At 49.9% G+C, this 17,192-nt stretch overlaps 1 protein-coding gene and 1 long non-coding RNA gene across 2 annotated transcripts; one reads left to right on the forward strand and one right to left on the reverse strand.

The window, feature by feature from the left end:
• Positions 1-972: 972 nt before the first annotated feature.
• DRD4 (dopamine receptor D4) lies at positions 973-10,148 on the reverse strand. The gene is made up of 4 exons (XM_057379937.1): positions 9,877-10,148; positions 2,522-2,634; positions 1,643-2,190; positions 973-1,263 (listed from the first exon to the last, which is right to left on the reverse strand). Exons 1-4 carry the CDS (start codon positions 10,105-10,107, stop codon positions 1,061-1,063), a joined length of 1,095 nt encoding a protein of 364 aa, XP_057235920.1. The 5' UTR covers positions 10,108-10,148; the 3' UTR covers positions 973-1,060.
• Positions 10,149-11,659: 1,511 nt separating this feature from the next.
• On the forward strand, positions 11,660-14,682 carry LOC130581661 (uncharacterized). Its single transcript, XR_008966252.1, has 3 exons — positions 11,660-12,740; positions 13,729-13,875; positions 14,454-14,682. It is a non-coding gene; the product is annotated as an uncharacterized LOC130581661 (long non-coding RNA).
• Positions 14,683-17,192: the final 2,510 nt, after the last annotated feature.

The raw sequence follows: 17,192 nt of genomic DNA on the forward strand, positions 1-17,192 counted from the left end.
AGAGTGGGAAAACTTCCCTGAATGACAGAATGGTAGGTGTGAGTCAGCTGTCATTAAAGCTTTCGGGGGCCTGAGAAAGCCCACRGGACCCTGGTACCGGGGGCAGCTGTGCCCCAACCCAGCAAGCGACAGCTCAGAAATGCACAGTGAAATCATGTGGGAATTGAGTCTGTTTGCTGATGAGAAACTGAGCRTTTGCTATTTTTAGTCAAAAGAATACTCAAGACATGCCTTTTCTGTTCTGTTTCCAAGCAAATTCCCCCTGGAAAGCAACAGTGCTATACCGAAACACTAGAAGACTGTCATTTTGTGGAATATTCTTTTTCTTCCCTCCGAGCCTCAGCAATGAGCATTACCTGTCCCACGGGCTGCTAAGGCTGTCACTGCATGCAGGTTCACCTAAAGGTATGAAGGATTTTTTTCCTAAGGCTGGAAATGGTCCCTGGCAGGAATCATGTGGCTTTGTAGGAAATCCTGGAGCACTAGCAATAACATTATGGTGCCTTTGTAAGACCCTCATTAAACATGAGTGAAATCAGTTTTGGGGCTTAAAATTATCAAGGATAATAGGAAAGGAGGTTGCACAGGTAGATTCACCCTCACTTGGTATATGGACATCTGGAAATGGGCTTGGTAGCCTTGTCTGGCCATGTGGGCATCTGGGAAATGAGCTTAACAGCCTTTTTTCCTCCAGACTTGTGTCCATGTCACTTCACAGCCCTGTTAATACCACTCCAGGAGCCAGATGATTAGAAATTATTATTATTATCCCTGCTTACATCAAGCACCAAATGTTAAAGCAGWGGCTACACTTGCAGTTTCCAGTGGGAAGGGGATCCAAGCTGCATCCCTGTAATACCCTGTAACCTGGCCCTCACTTGTTAAAACACCTTACTACAAGGAGCTGGGGAGCAGCTTCCTTCAGCTGCCAATTCTCCTCATCCTCCACTCATCCCCAATGAAGACAGCAGACCAGAGGCAGAAATAGACCTTTAATAAACTATACAAAAAAAYCACCCAGTGGTTCCCCCTGCCCCATGGTTCCTTCTGCCTGGAGGGCTCAGCAGAAGAGGTTCARGACTTTGCGGAAGAAATTCCTGAACTCAGCGTTGAACACGGTGTAAATGATGGGGTTGAGAGCACTGTTGACATAGCCCAGCCAAGTGACAGTGCTGGTGACTTGAGGAGGGATGGAGCAGGACTTGCAGAGAGCCCTGGTAATGTGCACCACAAAAAAAGGTGTCCAGCAGAAGAGGAAAGCACCTGCCAGGAGGACAGTAGGAAGAGAAGGTGATGTGAATGCTCAAAAGGGTTTAATTTAACAAAGCCTGAGCCAAACAAGACACACAGCTCTGGCACTGAGGTAAAATGCAGCAGCCATGCTGATGTGGAGCTGAGCTTATGCCCAGACAAAAAATGGGGATGTCTTTCCTGTCCTAAACATTGATGAAAAGTTTTGAATTAGTCTCACTTTGGCTTCCAATGGAAGATGTTGGGAATTACAGGTTTGCCTTGAAGGCAGGTTGGGTTATATAAACACTGCATGTGTTCTTTCCCAGGGATGGTRGGTTTTTGGCACTGCTCTGGATTCACCCAGGTGGCACATTTCCCACCCCCCCAGCCACCCCTGACAGCCACTCACCGACAACAACAGGCAGCACTCGCATGGCCTTGCGCTCCCGGCCATTGATCTTGGCCCGCTTGCGCCCGTGSCCCGGGTGCGGGTACCTGAGGTGTGGGTAGGACACAGTCTGGATGCCATTGTTCATCCCACACTCCCCAGGGAGGCCAGCACRGGCGTAGGGGCTGCACTCGGGCGGCCCCAGCCGCATCTGTTCTCTCTCCATCAAGGTTGGGGGGTGATAGAGCTTCCTGTTGGCTCCATAGATGCAGCCCCTCARCTTGGCCTTCCGGGCTTCTTCCCAGCGCTTGAGTCCTTGGAACATGCCACAGTACAGCACCAGCATGACGGGGCACGGGATGAAGAAGGAGCAGATGGAAGAGTACACGATGTAGTTGTCATCCTCCAGCTGGCACAAGCTGGGGTCCCGGTCTGGGACGTTGTTGAGGCCAAAWATGACTGGGGATGCCACAGCAAAGGCGAATATCCAGGTGGTGGATATGAGGATCAGCTGCCGCAGATCGATTTGTCGCCGGTTGTAGTTGAGCGGGATTTGAACAGCGATGAACCTGTCAACACAGCCTCGGGTCAGTCAGTCCTGGTGTGGTGGTGGCACCACTGGTAAAGTAACTGAGGGGCCCCAAAGCTCCTTGTCACTGTCCTTGTCCCCCATTCATTTACTTTACACAGCCAAAGTCTGGGCTACAACCAGAGCAGCCAATGGACAGCTCTGMCTCGTCACACAACAAGCTTTCAGCTCAGCCACCACCAATGGGACCTGGACATTAGGGCAGAACACTCTCCTAAGGGGAGRGCAGGTTCCTCCCTGCTTGGGATCCTGGCAAGTGCCTTTGGAAGCAGCGTGCTGCCCAGGCACAGCCAGAGCAGGAAGGCACTCACCGATCCACGCTGATAGCGCACAGGTTGAAGATGGAGGCCGTGCACAGCATCACATCCATGGTCATCAGGGCATCGCACAGCACCGTGCTGAGGGACCACACTCCTCCCTGGAACTGAAAAGATCCATAGGTTTAGCAGATGCCACTGTGTCCCACTGCCTTTAAAATGACAGGAATGCCACCRTGGCTGGGTGCCTCAGCCACTCATGTTTTCTCCAGACAAGCAGTCCAAAGCCCAGTGCTCCTCCCGTGGCACACAGGAATCAGCCCCACAGAGAGCCCACGGCCTGCTCAGGGATTGTRGTTCTGGCCTGGCTGGAGAACAGCCACAGACCATCAGCACAGCCAAGTGAGGCATGCTGGGCAGAGAAATGAACACAGGGCATGGCGCTACCTTGGGTGAGGGCAGGAACCGCCAGACTCYTCAAACCCCCCAGCTCACCCCTGATTGCCCCAGCAAGGCAGGGCTACACTTYGGCTGCACAGCATCCTGAGCTCAGTCCCCGAGCCAGCAAGAGACAGAGCACAAAGCTCCTCTCCCACTTCCACATCCCTCTGCTCCAACCCCCTGTTTGCAGGTGATGTGAACGGTTCCCCTGTGTTACACAACTGTTTTATCCTGGCAGGCAAAGCACAAGCCCAGCCTCTGGAGACCAGGTCCAGGCAGTGAGTAACAACCTTGGATTCTCTCTCCACAGTCACAGGTGCCTGGGCAGAGCAGCAGGGACCAGTGTCAGTGCTCTGAACCACCTGCAAGTGTGGACTCTGCCATCCTTGGTGATTTTCAGCTCAGTCATGTCTCATCCAGCAGTGCAGTCTCCGCACAGCCCATGGCACAGGACAGGCAGCAGGACAGACAGAAGGACAGTAATGGCTGGTGCTGGTACAGCCAGAAACTACTTGCAGCACTTTGTTCCAATCGAGCGCTCATCTGGCCCAGGTACGAACCCATCTTGTTCTTTTAACATTAAAGCAGTTTTTAGGTGGATACAGAAATAGGTCACCTCAATCCAATTCCTTTGCCATTATTCCCATGAGCTCCTTGAGCACAAGCAGAAACCTATCAGTTTGCTCACACCTGCACAGGTAAACCACGATACCCAATAAGCTGTCACCACAAGGGCAGCAGGGAATTTTTCCTCTGGGTTTGAGACTGTGAGGAAAATTACACATTCTTTGGACCCCTCTGCAGAGAGTGGTTCAATTAAAAGCCCARTACAAATTAGTGAACAAATAAGTATGATTTTAGCTTGGAAACGAAGTGTTCAATGGCCTCTTGTCATGTCTGACACTTTATTCTGATATTGCAAAATAGCAAACATTATCTATACTCTCTATATGCTTTTATTAAAATATGTATGATAAATATTACTATAGAATACTTACATTGCTACATGTAATATATATCATTTACTATGTATGTTTATCTATAGATAATGTACATCATCTAATATATATAATTTACTATATATTTTTATCTACAGAAAAGTTATTCTTACATATATATAAATCCTAGAGACCTTTTTCTCTATAGCAATAGACAGCTCTCATAGGCTGCCCTCCAATGTTGCAGGTTTCAGGAAGCAGGTATGGATTTGTTCCTGTCTAGGAGCTAAGCAACAGATTCTGGTTTCATTCAACCCAGCACAGAGCGGAGCCACGTGGGKAACACGCTCCACAGAATGCTGGGAAGGTGCCTAACCCCAGCCCCTGCCAACAACAGGGCAGGCAGCTCTGCAGGGATTAATATCAGTCAGTAATGATGTCAGGCACAGGATTATGATTAGAGGAGCTGTAAAGCCAARGGAGTCTCTGAAGTAACTGTTTTGCTATTTTTGTCCAGTATCTCCTTGAGATACCTCCAGGGTATCCAGTCACACCTGAGTGCTTCATTCATCCTCTTCTCTAGCACAGAGCAGCCACCCCAAACTGAATTTGGGACATGAATCATCAAAAACCAAATTTCTGTCAACTGAGATCTTGACAAGTTCACTTCATCTTACAAGAGAGATCATTTGATTTTGGGCTACAGTTTTCTAAACCTGTGTGTTTTGGGAGGACTTATTAATTCTGAAAAGGACAAGGGCTCTTGGGCTGCAGCACCTTTGGAGCATGTGAGATTAAAGTTAGGCACTTGGGAAATGCTACAAACTCTTCCTTTCTCCACCAACACCCAAAACTCTGGCTTTGGGGAAAGTGCTGGAAGAGAACTTCCTATTCTATGGTGTTTGTGGCCTGCCCACCTTGGCAAAAGGTGCCAAGGACCCCGCRATAGGAGAGTGACTTTGGATTAGAGGCTTTGCTGGCCCATGTGATTAAGGAGTACCTAATTCCAGGAGGCTGCAGCAGATTAGCCCATCAAGGCACAGAGTGTAAAGCTTTAGGGATCACAAACAGCTCTTGGGGTTCTCCACTTTTCCAAAATACAACGGAGATTTTATAGGATGGTGGATGGCAAAAGACAGACTTGGCTTCCTAAATACCCTTGCAGCTGCCTCCCTAGTCAGCCCATTCTGGTATCCTATTCCCAAKCACAGCTGATTTGTCAGGAAAGCTCTACCTTCTAAACCAGCCTGGTGCCAGAAAAGTTCCTTTGGAACAGGACAGGAGCCAAGACAGAGCCGAAGGTTTTAGTCCAATTTCCTCCAACAGCAGCTCTCGTCTCAGTCCTGCACAAGTAGGGAACAGCAGGAACCTGAAAGGGAATTAGGAGATGCCCAGCTGGACTTTGAACAAGCATCTGCCTCAGTGTGGCCATGGCTCAAGGACATGGCATGAGTGAGRAGGCTGTGACACCAGCTGGAAGAGAAATAGTCCTTGCCAGTGGGCAAAGTCCAGCATCAGAGCCAAAGAATTGTCCCCATGTCCACCAGAAGCTAACCTGGAGCCTTTTGTCATGAATTGTGACAAGTGTCACAGTCCCCAGAAGACACAACGCAAGGGGAGAAGAAGGAGAGGGAGTGGGACATAAGACAGAGGTGCCTCACATCTACTCTGATGTTCTTTCTTAATTTAAATCGTTGAGGTCAAGGCTCTTCAGAGATGAAAGCAAATCTATTGATCCACCTGAGACATTATGAGGGCCTAAAATTCCAAGACAGCTCTCCCGAATTACTGATCTCTGAAAATAAACCCCAGAGCACTGGTTTGTAACTGCTGGCCTGTCTCATCTCCATGGTACTTTGTGTGGCTCAGGCATCAGCCAGCCCCAGAATGACATCTATTTCCACTAAAGCTGTAACATTCTAGGAAAGACTAATCCTGAATCCTGCTGTGAACAAGCTGACATGCATTCACAGAGAGCCAGGGGAAATCTGGAGAGGGTAGAGGTCTTGTCTCTCATCAGAGGAGCTGCATCACAGGAAATACTGCAAGAAAAGAGATGTTTTGATGCCAGTRACACCATGGAAGTTTTAGGCAGAACCCTAAAACTTTCCTCACGAYGATAAGAAGAAAGCTCATGTGGTTTTTTACTGGCTGCTTCATTGCTGTACCTGCTGGGAGCACTCATCTTCCCCGACCTGCAGAAGGAGCCAGGTAAACCCTCAAATCTGCTCAGACTGTTTCCACTTCTCCGTAATCACTTCCACAGGTCTTAGTGGCAAAGATGTTTACATAACCAACACCCTGAGCTCTGCCAGCAGCTCCCTGGCTCGGGCCTGTGGCGCAGCCCCGCTGCTGGGCAGGGATTAGCACAGAGCTGATCACAGGAGCAGCAGCCACAGGTACAGGTATGCTCCACAGCCCCATCCACGTGTGGAGCCTGTCCTGCTGCTGYTCTAATTGCTGGGGTGCCTCCACTTAACGAGGGCTGCATAAGCTCCTGCTGCTATCCCAGAGTCTTTGGGATTCCTGCCACTGTCCCAGTCTCTGGGAAGAGGAAGCAGTTACATACAAGGCAAGCCTTTGGAGCCATGCAGATCCCTCCCAAAGCCACCCAGAGCCAAGGGATATCCTGCAGAAACTCCAGAGCACCTGTAGCTCTTCTTCCTCAGGTAACCCCTGTTTCAGTGCTACCAATACTCTCTAGTATCTTCTCCTGGCCTCTCTTCACATGAAAGCAGAACTCTGTTCCTCAGGAATAACTGTTAATACCTGGGAGTGCCCCAGGCCACCTCCTTCCCCCTTGCTTCCCATCATCCCTGCCTTTCTGGCCCTAGGTTGATTGCTGGAAAGCACTTGACACTCATCAGAAATCCAAGGCTGGCAGAAGAGCAGTCCAGCTTCCCATGGAGGTTACCAGTACCTCTCCATCACRCTGATAAGACCTGAGATTCCCAAGCAAGCGGGAAGGTGAGTGCCTCCTGCCCACCAGGGCAGTCTTCTGTGCGCTAATTACAACTGGAAAACATTAGAAGGTGTCTTTGTTCCATATTTGGATGAGTCCAGCAGAAAGAACCAGACACATTTGTATCACTACTCTGTGAGCTGGAATGTGAAGGAGAGACCAGACACACGGTTTGGCTTCCTGTAGCCACGGCCTCTGAATTCTTACAGTGGACTTTGCAAGAAGAAGTTGTGCTGGCTCTTCCCATAGGACTAAAGGAGARAGTGTGTGTGTCCACAACTGCTGCCAACACCCAGAATGAGCTTTCTTAACAACCAAAAATAACAGCCAAGATCAAGGACACTCCCACTGTGCTCCAGCTTCTGTGAGCAGCAGCAAAGGATAATCCACATCCCACAGGAAGGAATCCCATCCCCACTCAGGCTTGGGGAAGATCTGTAGTTTGTGAGAATGTCAGATGTCATCTCAAAATTTAGRTCACTCCAGATGTCTTCTAAAGCCCTGACTGGGAAGAATGTTTCCAAAAAAGGAGCACCAGGTGCYGCCTCACAGGAAAACAGCACAAGTTGAGCAAGTTTTATTGTTCTATTCCTGCTAAAAAAGAAAACACCCCCTCAGCTGGTTTTCAAGTTTTCCAATAGGCCCTCCGAGTCTACCTTTACTGTGTCAGTTTTTAAATGAAAGTTTAAAACAACCAAACAAAAACTCCACACCAAGAATGAAGGTTGAGCTGAGCATTCAGGAATGCCCAGGCCATATTTTCAGTAGCTAAAATGATTGACAAAGAGTGCAAGTTGAAACCAAGCTAGTTTTAAAGAGCAACAATCACTACCTCCTGCATCCCAATATCTAATCTGATAGAGTTTTGCCTCCAAGGGGAAAAAAAAAAAAAAAAAAGAGAGAAAGAAAAGGAAACCACAAAAATTCTGTCCTCTGGCAGGGACTCAGTGGTTTATTCTCGCTTTCCCTTATCTTATTTCAGAATGAAATGAGCTGGAAATCCTGCACCAGTGTAGAGGAGATTATTAAAATTAACATGGACACCTACAGGCTCTGAGCCCACAGAGAAGCTCCCAGGCATGGAATGGGAACTGCTGTCCTGAGTTGCCCTACACATCAGAGCCCCCTGGCTGCTCGAGGGGGCTGGGACAGCTGCATGGTGCTCTCTTTCTGTTCCTGTTCAGCACATCCCACACCTGTTCATGCATTCCCTCCCAGCCCCAGGAGTGCAAATCCTGGTGCCTGTTCTGTTTTGTGCCTCTGAGCCCCTGCCTGGCTGCAGRAGCTGCAGAAGTTGGAGGGAAAGACACTTCTGTCACACACCACCTTCATTGACTGTGGGAGAATTCCTGGGATAATATCCTGGGAGAGACATGGAAGAATTCCCTCACAGAACYGATGGTTTTGAGCAGCCATGGGAGTGAACACACCAAGTGTTACCACAGGCTGGACAGCCCTGCTTTTTAATGCTCACACAGGTATAAACACCTGTTACCTGAGAATCCAGAACTTGTGGAATGTCCAAGTAAAACCCCACAACACTCCTGCCCGATTGGAAGCATTTTCAGAGTTACCCCAGGGTACATTAACCTGTATTTTATAAATTCCAGCAGAACTCCTTCCTCCACCTGCAGGCAAGAGGAAACCACTCTGATGTTGGTGTCTGCCCTTAGAYCTGGGGACKGGAGACATTGAGAGAYAACAGAAGGAGCAAGGGAGAAGAGGGATCCCAATTAGCAAAAAGCAGCTGAGAAGAATGATCAAGAATGATTAATAATGCACCTTTCTAACCAGCAAAATGGAYGTAATGAGGGAAAAACAAGTCCACCAAAACCAAGAGCAGAATGGAAAGGAGGGAATCTAAAGCTCCTGTTCTTTACTAGTTCTTCTCATGAGTGTCCAGATGAACCTGCTGTTCCACAATACCCGTCTCCAGAGAGGTCACAATGTCCTGCAGAATCCAGGAAGAGACCATGCTAAGCCCTAATTTGCAGCCTACCTTGCTTAAGGGAGTACAGGGCTGCACAATCAGGGCCTGCCGAGTGATGGGTACTAGGAGACAGGGGAGATGCTCTCCCACAGCTGGGAAGAAGATCCACACTGCCAGCTACCACAAGGATGGGTTGAAAAACCTGCTATTTTGCCCAGTGGATGCTTTCATCTTTTGGAGCAGGGAAGAGCCACCGGCTGGCAGCAACAGACAAGTTCTAAAACTAAACAAAAAAATGAAACATCTAAATAAAATAAAATGACTAAAACATTCCCCTGAAAGCACGAGGGTTTAGAGAGAACCACTCAGCCTCATGAGTGCCTGTTGGTCTTCCCCTCAGCTGTCACCTTCTTGGAGACTGGAGACATTGAGAGACAACAGAAGGAGCAAGGGAGAAGAGGGATCCCAATTAGCAAAAAGCAGTTGAGAAGAACGATGAAGAATGATTAATAATGGAGGTGAACASGTTTTGAGAGTGAACAGCAACTGCCCCATGTGCCCGAGCTGGCTCTCCACAACCACCATCGCACGCTGGGTCAGGCCAACCAAAGCCACCTCGGTGCAGGGTGACCAAATCCCATCAAGCTTCCTAAAAAGACAGCTTCTCCATCTCAGCCAACATGGAAAGCTGTTTCCTGGCTAAAGATGGTAAAGATCTCCCTTTGTCACCAAGTCCTGCTCACTTTATGCCAAGCAGAGCATAAATGGGCTGTGTCTCTTCCAGCCCGTTTGCCGAAGGCAGCCTGGACAGTGTAGAAGCCACGGGCTCCCGGAGCTGCCGGCCMGGGACGGTTCGGACGGGGATCCCAGGGATTCGCACGGGGTCCCACGGTCCCGCAGCGCTGAGCGATGCCGTGCCGCTCGCAGGGGAGAGCCGCGGGGTCTGACCGCCACATCCCGGGCCGTAGGGGCTATCCCAGGGGCTGGGGCACTCCCGGGCCGACGGAGTGGCGGTGGCGAACGAGCCCGGAGAGCGGCTCTGACCCTCGGTACTTGGTCTCTTGCCCTCCCGCAGCCCCGTAACCRCACAAGCCCCCGCACAAGCTCGCCGTCCCGCGGCGTTCCCGGGCTGTCTCACCTCGGAGTAGACGAAGAGGGGCAGGACGAGGAGGGCGAGCAGCAGATCGGCCACGGCGAGGCTGACGATGAARTAGTTGGTGGTGGTCTTGAGCGCCCGCTCCGTGCAGACGCTCAGGCAGACGAGCCCGTTGCCGCCGACGATGAGGAGGATGAGGAGGATGCCGAGCACCAGGGCGGCGATGCTGTGGCCGGGCGCGCCGGGCGGGGGTCCGGCGGTGCCGTTGCCCATGGCCCCGCGGCGCTGCCCCGCAAAGGAGCCGGGCCGGCCGCCGGGAGCTGCCCGCCGAGCCGCGGGAGGAGCCTCTGCCGCCGCCCCGCCCGGCTCCGGCCCCGGCGCCGCGGGCACAACTGGGTCACCAAGCGGCTTAAGGGGTGGCGGGGGTGGCAGTCTCCCCGTGTCCCGGCTCCCGGTGTCCCGGTGTCCCGTCCCCCGCCCAGCCCCGCGGAACTCTTGCTGTGTTCTCACGTGGGGTTGTTCTATTAGGCAATGTTAGGGGAAAGAATTGCAATAAGTACAGATGGGTGAATAACTGGGAAATTGTATTCCAAGGTGTGTGTAGAATCTGGTAATGTTTAGGAGTTTGTAATTAACCTGAGTGAGGATCCAGACAGTCCATAATGAAATTTGAAGGTACTGCCAAGACAGGATGCTGCGAGAGTCTTGGAGCACAGAGGAGGGATTCAAAATGTTCAGGATAAGYTGGCAAATGCAGGATGCACTTCAGAAAGGATTTTTTTTCACCTTACTCATGCTTGGGCAGGAATAACCAACTGTAGAAATGCAGAATAGAGGAAAAAACCCAGATAGACAGCAAGTGTGGGAACAAAATAGGATGGCAGGTCATGAGTTGAACACGGGGGCTGGGGTGTCTTACTGCAGAAAATGAGAGAAAAAATGCTCTTTGAAGAGTTCCTRTGCACTGCAGAGTCAGGAAGGACAGGGAGGTGTGACCTCCCATTTCTAGCCCAGATGACTTGGGCAATGTGGGAGCTGATCCAGAGTCTGTGAGCATCTCTCCAGCTGTGCCACCAAACCTCAGCCCGTATGTTAATGCCAGGTGAATATTCAGGTCAGCCTGGTACTTGTGGAAGGYAGTGGGAAGGGAAGGCATGGCAGTAAAGGGACATTTATACTGCATGAAGAAAATTACATTATTGGAAGCTTTTTATGACGCAAGGTGCTTCTAAGATCTGTTTATCTGGCTGCAGCTACCAGAGCTTCATCCAAACTATTGAGACTTGTGGGAGAAATCCTCTCTCCAAACCCTGCCCTTGCTGCCCCAATTTCCTAACTCTTTTTTGGAAAGGGTCATGGCTACCCCTCAGCAKGTGTAGCCAGGAAAGGTCACAGCCCTGGTGGCAGCCACGGAACACAGTTTAGGATTAAGACCCTGTTAGTCTGGAAKATRGGCTTCCACGTATGAAATGCATTAATGAAACTGTGTGGACAAAATGCTCTTTATTAATTTATGTTTAAACTACTGAGCAGCCAAGAGAGCAGGATGGAAATGTGGCTGCTGTCCTCCTGCCTTCCCACAGGGATTAGTTTCTCTAATCTCTTTTAACAGTTAATTTACRTTCACTATCTCCATTTTCTCTGTGGGTTAGTGCTGAATGACTCTTAATTCTCAGTGTGGAAGCCCATATTCCAGACTAACAGGGYCTTAATCCTAAACTATCCTGGAGCGGATTAAACTAATGTGAAATAAGGCTTTTATCTTGCAAAAATGAGTAGCCACGAGAAGTACTAATGAGGACAGTGCTTCCATGGCAATCAGGCTATGGCCATTGCACACAATTCCTTTCTTGGGTRAGGGGAACTGCCCTCCTAGCAGAGGAGGAGGAAAGTCTGTCATGCACTGTCATGTCCAAAGCAGTCATGTCATGTCACTGCATGAAAAACAGATGGCCAARGACAGAGTCATGGGTCACCCTCATGGAAAACAGGAGGAGCTATGTTAAAGTGAGGGACTGGGAATGCTTAGAGCACCTTTGGAGAGGGTCTGATGTGGCTGGTGTTTTGGAGCAACCCTYTTTTGCTTGGATCCACAACCTGCAGTGTCCTTGTTCCCCACCCCTCTGTGATGGGAGCTGTGGAAGCACCACAGCTCCTCTCATGTCAGGAAAAGGAAAGCACCAGGAAAACACCCAAACCAACAAACCAGTGGGAGATCTGCCTTTTCAGAGTGTTGTGGAGTGTTTGGAAAAGAAACTCAGGAAGACAAGCAATGTGGTTTGTGGCTGTGGTGGAGYTGGTCCCCAAGCAAGGGAAGTTGTCCCCACTAAGGAGCCAGAAAAAGTCCCCCAGAAACTCCCTCCGGATGAATTAATTGAGGATTTGATTCCCAGCCAGCAGGAAGTTTGCGAAGTGAGGCATCTGTCAGAGTCTCCACTAAGAGATGGATCTTCTATGACCATAATTTTCCACATCTGAGGCACTACAAATTTAAATAGAAAAGGGGAACAATGTGGCTGCCGAAGTTTCAGGACAGATGCACCAAATTCAGCTGATGAATAGTGCCCTGATAGCATCAGCTCTCCAGGCTGCCTTCAGGTTGAGGACAAAGGGAGAAAAACAAAGAGCTTTTAAGGCCAATCGTGTTCCTTTTATTTGCCATATTCAGCTGGGCAATTCTCTGTGAGACACTCATCGGCAACAAAKCCATCCTGCTTTCCAATCTCCTGTAATGCAGTTTCCCAGAAAAGAGGCAGAGGCAACATCCTTCCCTCAGGTGAACTTTTGCAAGAGAGGGAAGAGGATGGYTCGGCTCTCTGGGCTTTCCAGGCTCTCCCAGTCCCCCTCTGAGAAGCTGCAAGGAYTTATTTACACACTGAATGGATCTTTTGACATTTACCATTCTGGTAAGTTATGATAAATCTATGTAAGATGTAAAAACTAATGCCARTGGTTAGCTGTGGTGGAGAAACTATGGAGAAAATGGCTGGGTTTTCCATCTCTGTTTGCTTGGTGTCACAATTAGATGTTTTTGTGGGTGCCTGCTTTCAACATAACATAATTGATCTCACACAAGGGTGACCTGGTGAGATGCAAGGGCTTGTGGCACGGGACAGATCCAAGGAGTATAACGCAAGAGCTCCTGCTGGGCTTAAAACATCGRTGAGCTTGTTAGAGCCACTTGTTAGGGAAAACCTCCTGGGCAGGGGGAGAAGTGRAAGGCAACACAAGCAGGAGAGGCAGGGGAAGGCAGCAAGCACCTGCACCTCCCACCATGCTCACCTTGACAAAACCTCTTGCTGTTCCCTGGAAGGGGTGTCCCTGCAGGGCCATGATAAAGTCAGGGAGGGATGAGCCGAAATGCAGCCCCAGCAGCTGTGCCAGGAGCTGCTGTGCTCGGTGCTGGCTTGGCACACCTGGGACAGCTGGGCCTGCCAGCCAGGACACAGAGCACGTTGTTCTTCTAATGCAAATTAATTCCCCCAAGTGCTTTCTCCTCTTCCCCAGACACAGCAAACAGCTGGAAGCTGAGATTACAGTCCTGATGCCAATTAGAGCTGTGGTAAGGCTGGACATGTGGGAAGTGTGAGTGCACTCAGTGCTCCTGTACTCCAGGCACAGGGAGCTTCAGTGCTGGCCCAGGGAAAACCAGGGGAGCTTTGGAAGAAGTTCCATAGGATGTCAGATTCCAGCAGGTGATTGATGGAGGGGGCAGCTTGTCTTTAAAAAGTACTTTGGGCTTTCTTGGTGACAGGAAGACAGCCATGATGCACTCACATATTGGGAAAACAGAGTTCCCTTTTTCCTGTAAGAAGACTGTGCCCTGAGCCTGGCTTTCCTTTCCTGGATCACAGTGCCAGCCACCATAACACCAACCCTTCTTTCTCCCTACAGTATCCATTCCCAAGCAGGCAGGAAGGATTTCTTCTCAGGAAGGATTTCCTCATGGAAAGGGTTGTCAGGCATGATGGGGTCCCCATCCCTGGAGGTGTCCAAGGAATGACTGGACATGGCTCTCAKKGCTCTGGGCTGGATGACAAAGTGAGTACTGGGCACAGGTTGGACTCTTGGGGGTCTTTTCCAACCTCAGTGATTCCATGATTGTACARTTTCCTTGCAGGAGGGAAATGCCTCATGGCAGCCCTTCCAGATTCAAGGCTGTGCCCTGCTTGCTGTGGGTGTTCCTGCTGCAGKATGGGCCTGGCTCATCCCACATTCCCCAGAGCATCCCTGTGGAGGCACCCCAGGGCACCACTGGCTTAGCAGCTATCCCTGCTCCAGAGCAGGGGGATAAGGGATGTTCTCCCTTGCCTGCTAAGCACCTCTAATCCTGTACTTTGGAGAGCCAAGGCACCCTGCCAGCACCCAAARTAYCACTCCTGYACCAACAGGATAYTTTTCCCTTTTTTCTTCCCAATTCTTGGCAAAATGTTTYAAGCTTTTGGGGSCTTTTTGTTTCCAATGTGAGCAAARCACCTAATATTTAATTTKTCTTTCAAAGGAGCTGGGGTTCAATGCAGATTTCACCCAAGGAAGCAGATACTTTAACTGAAATGACTGAGGTCTGCTCCAGCACAATTCAGAGCTCTTTACAAATGTTTTGCTGTCCTTGCCCCCAGATAATGCTGCCAGCCATGGATGTCACCAGCATGTCCATCACCTTCCCTCCTGACTTCAGAGCAAGCAGGCACAACTCCAGGTATGTGACRTTCTGTGCTTTTGTCCCTCATATCTGGTTTTTGTTTTAAACTGGTGCAAACCCRGAAAAGTGCCACGTTTCAGTCACACAAAGCAGGGGAGAGACACAGGCAATCCAAGTCACTCAGGAGCTGAGTTCCTGAGGCAGATGGAGAGACACACATATCCTGGGTCTGCACACCTTCTTTGCTTAATTTGCCCCTTTGAGACTGGGCTAAGTGTTTTTCTGCGGTTCCATGACCATACAGGACTGTGATTTTTCTTTCTTCTCCCAAGCCCACCTGAGCTGCGCTGCTTGCCTCTTCCTTCCATCTCTTCACCATTGCAGCCAAAATCATGAAATCAGGTGGTAAAGATTAAATCCACTCCTGAAAGCATCCTGTGCAAGAAAGGAGCATTTAGGAGCCTAAATCCTCCAATCCCCTTATGCCAATTAGGGTCCTTTCTTTTACGGAGCTGGGAGTGATGCAAGGAATTGCCTCCAATCTGCTCTCGGCCAGAGCAGCGTCACTGTCATTGTGGTGGCGTGTCCACGCTCACCTGCAAACACACCAGAGACAATCCCCACTGCCCACATGGCCTCACACAGACACAGGAAGGGGGGAAAAAGGAATGGGGGWGGTAGAAGTTCCTGAACGCCCCATAAGCTGATTAAAGGGTATTTTACGTAGGAAGGATTTAGCCATGCAGTTCCTAGTACCATCTGACCTCAATAAACGCCCCTGCCATGGGCTGGTGCTGCCATTGCATGGGGCAGAGCCTGTTTTGGGCTCCCCAAAGGTCAGCTGCAGCTGGACAGCTCCATCAGGGCTTGGGACACCTTTGCTGGACATGTGTGGAGCATGACATGGTCCTTCCACAGCCTTCTTGGCCTGACTTGACCCYTGAGCACTTTGCCATCCCAAAGCCATGGTGCAGAGGCTGTAGGATTTTGGGATGTGTTTTGGGCAGCCAAGGTCAAGCTGTTCCATGGAGAAGAGCAGCTCCAGCAGATCTTGGGATCTGGATTCTGGACAGGCTGGCAAGGACTGGGCAAACTTTGTAAGGATTGCCCTGAATAAACAGCAACCCCCAAAGGCTGGAGGGGTTTTCCTTGTCCAAGGCAGGAGTAATGATGTCCACGTGACAAGAGCATCATTTACCCACCTGTGCTTAAGGCTCCCTGGAGGGGCACTCAGAATGCATCCACACTGCTTCTCCAGGGAAAAGGTTTTTTCTGGTCTCCTGCATCRATTGCTTTGAAGGGTGAATGGGAAYTTMTCCCCTACAGAACTCAGAATGCCCCCCCAGAGCTCCAAGTGCTGATTGTGGAGAGTCTGCCTGCATCCCCTSTGTGCTGTGGGTCAGGATAGGTAGTTTTGGGATAAAAACTTTCTTTTTCAAAATGCAATTTCTTGTCTTTACCTCCAACATCAAAAAAGGCCAGGCTAACATTTCTTTTGAACATTGCCAAATYTGGGGCTAAAGCATTTAACGTGGTTCTAAGTCCCTGCCTTTCACACTGCAGATTTGGTGAGCCCTCCCACTGTAAAGAGGAGGAAAAAAGCCTTTCCTCAAGTCCATTCTCAGCTCTGATGCCTTTGAGGCAGAGCAGTAACCAGAGCCAGGGTGTTGAARGTGGGTGGCCCATGTGTTTCATAATCTTTGCTCCCTGTTGGCACGAAGGTGTCCCCAGCCATCAGCRTGGCTGCTGGGAATAGCCCTGGCATGCGTGGCAACTGGATTTCCTTAATGCATCCATCACAGGTCCCTCCACGCTGGGCACGTCAGGCGGTGTCAGGCCTAAGCACAAGTGACTGCACAAAGATCCTGCTGGCTTTACACCTGGCAGCGTCCCAGGRCAGCTCAGGGATGGCCCCAAAGCTCACAGATCCCTTCTCCATCCTGTCCCAGTGTTTCTCCCTGCTGTCTGCAAGGAGTGTGGATGCACCCAGCGCTCCTCTGTGTCACCTGTTTGTGGCACTTTCTAAAATCCTGTGGAAGTTATGAAGCAGGGATCAGGTGAAGCCAGTCATTTCTGGTAACATTCTGGAGCCAATGCTGAGGAGCTCTTCTCTGCAGTGATGCTGCATAAGATGATGGGTTAGATGCCATCTAAATGGGTGATTTCATTTTGCTTTGTGCCTGCTGGATGCAGGCAAGGGGGATCTCCACTCTTCTGCTGGAGCTTGGAATGTTCACACAAATGGAGAATGGGAGAAGCAAGGTGCAAATTCACAAAGCTCCTTTCAACTGATACTTTCTCCTATTTCCAGTATTTCCTCATGAGAGTTTGCTGTTAATTGTGGTGAAGGAGAATCAAATGTTGCTTCAGAACTGAGGATTTGCTTTGGGCTCTGGTTTATTTAATTAAATTTCATCTTGCAAATGCTTTTGAGTTCTCTTCATGGCCTTGCATTTCCTCATCAGGGGCCCCCAGCACTGCATTGGAGCTCGAGCCTGGGTTGTCACCTGCATTAAGTTGTGGCAGTGCTGGGCATGGCCACACCGTGTTCTACCCCATCACCTTTCCACTGTGCCCCTGCTGCTGGAGGCAAAGCCCATCTTTTGTTGCAAAATAGATAATTCAGATTACTTATTTCATGTTCTTCCAGTCCCCAGAAGCTTTTAGTGTCCTGTTATTCACCCTCTGCTGCCATCGTGGGGCCACTTTGTCATTC

Source organism: Malurus melanocephalus, unplaced genomic scaffold, assembly GCF_030028575.1.
Source record: "Malurus melanocephalus ecotype Western Australia unplaced genomic scaffold, MMel_1.1 scaffold_426, whole genome shotgun sequence".
NCBI lineage: Eukaryota > Metazoa > Chordata > Aves > Passeriformes > Maluridae > Malurus > Malurus melanocephalus.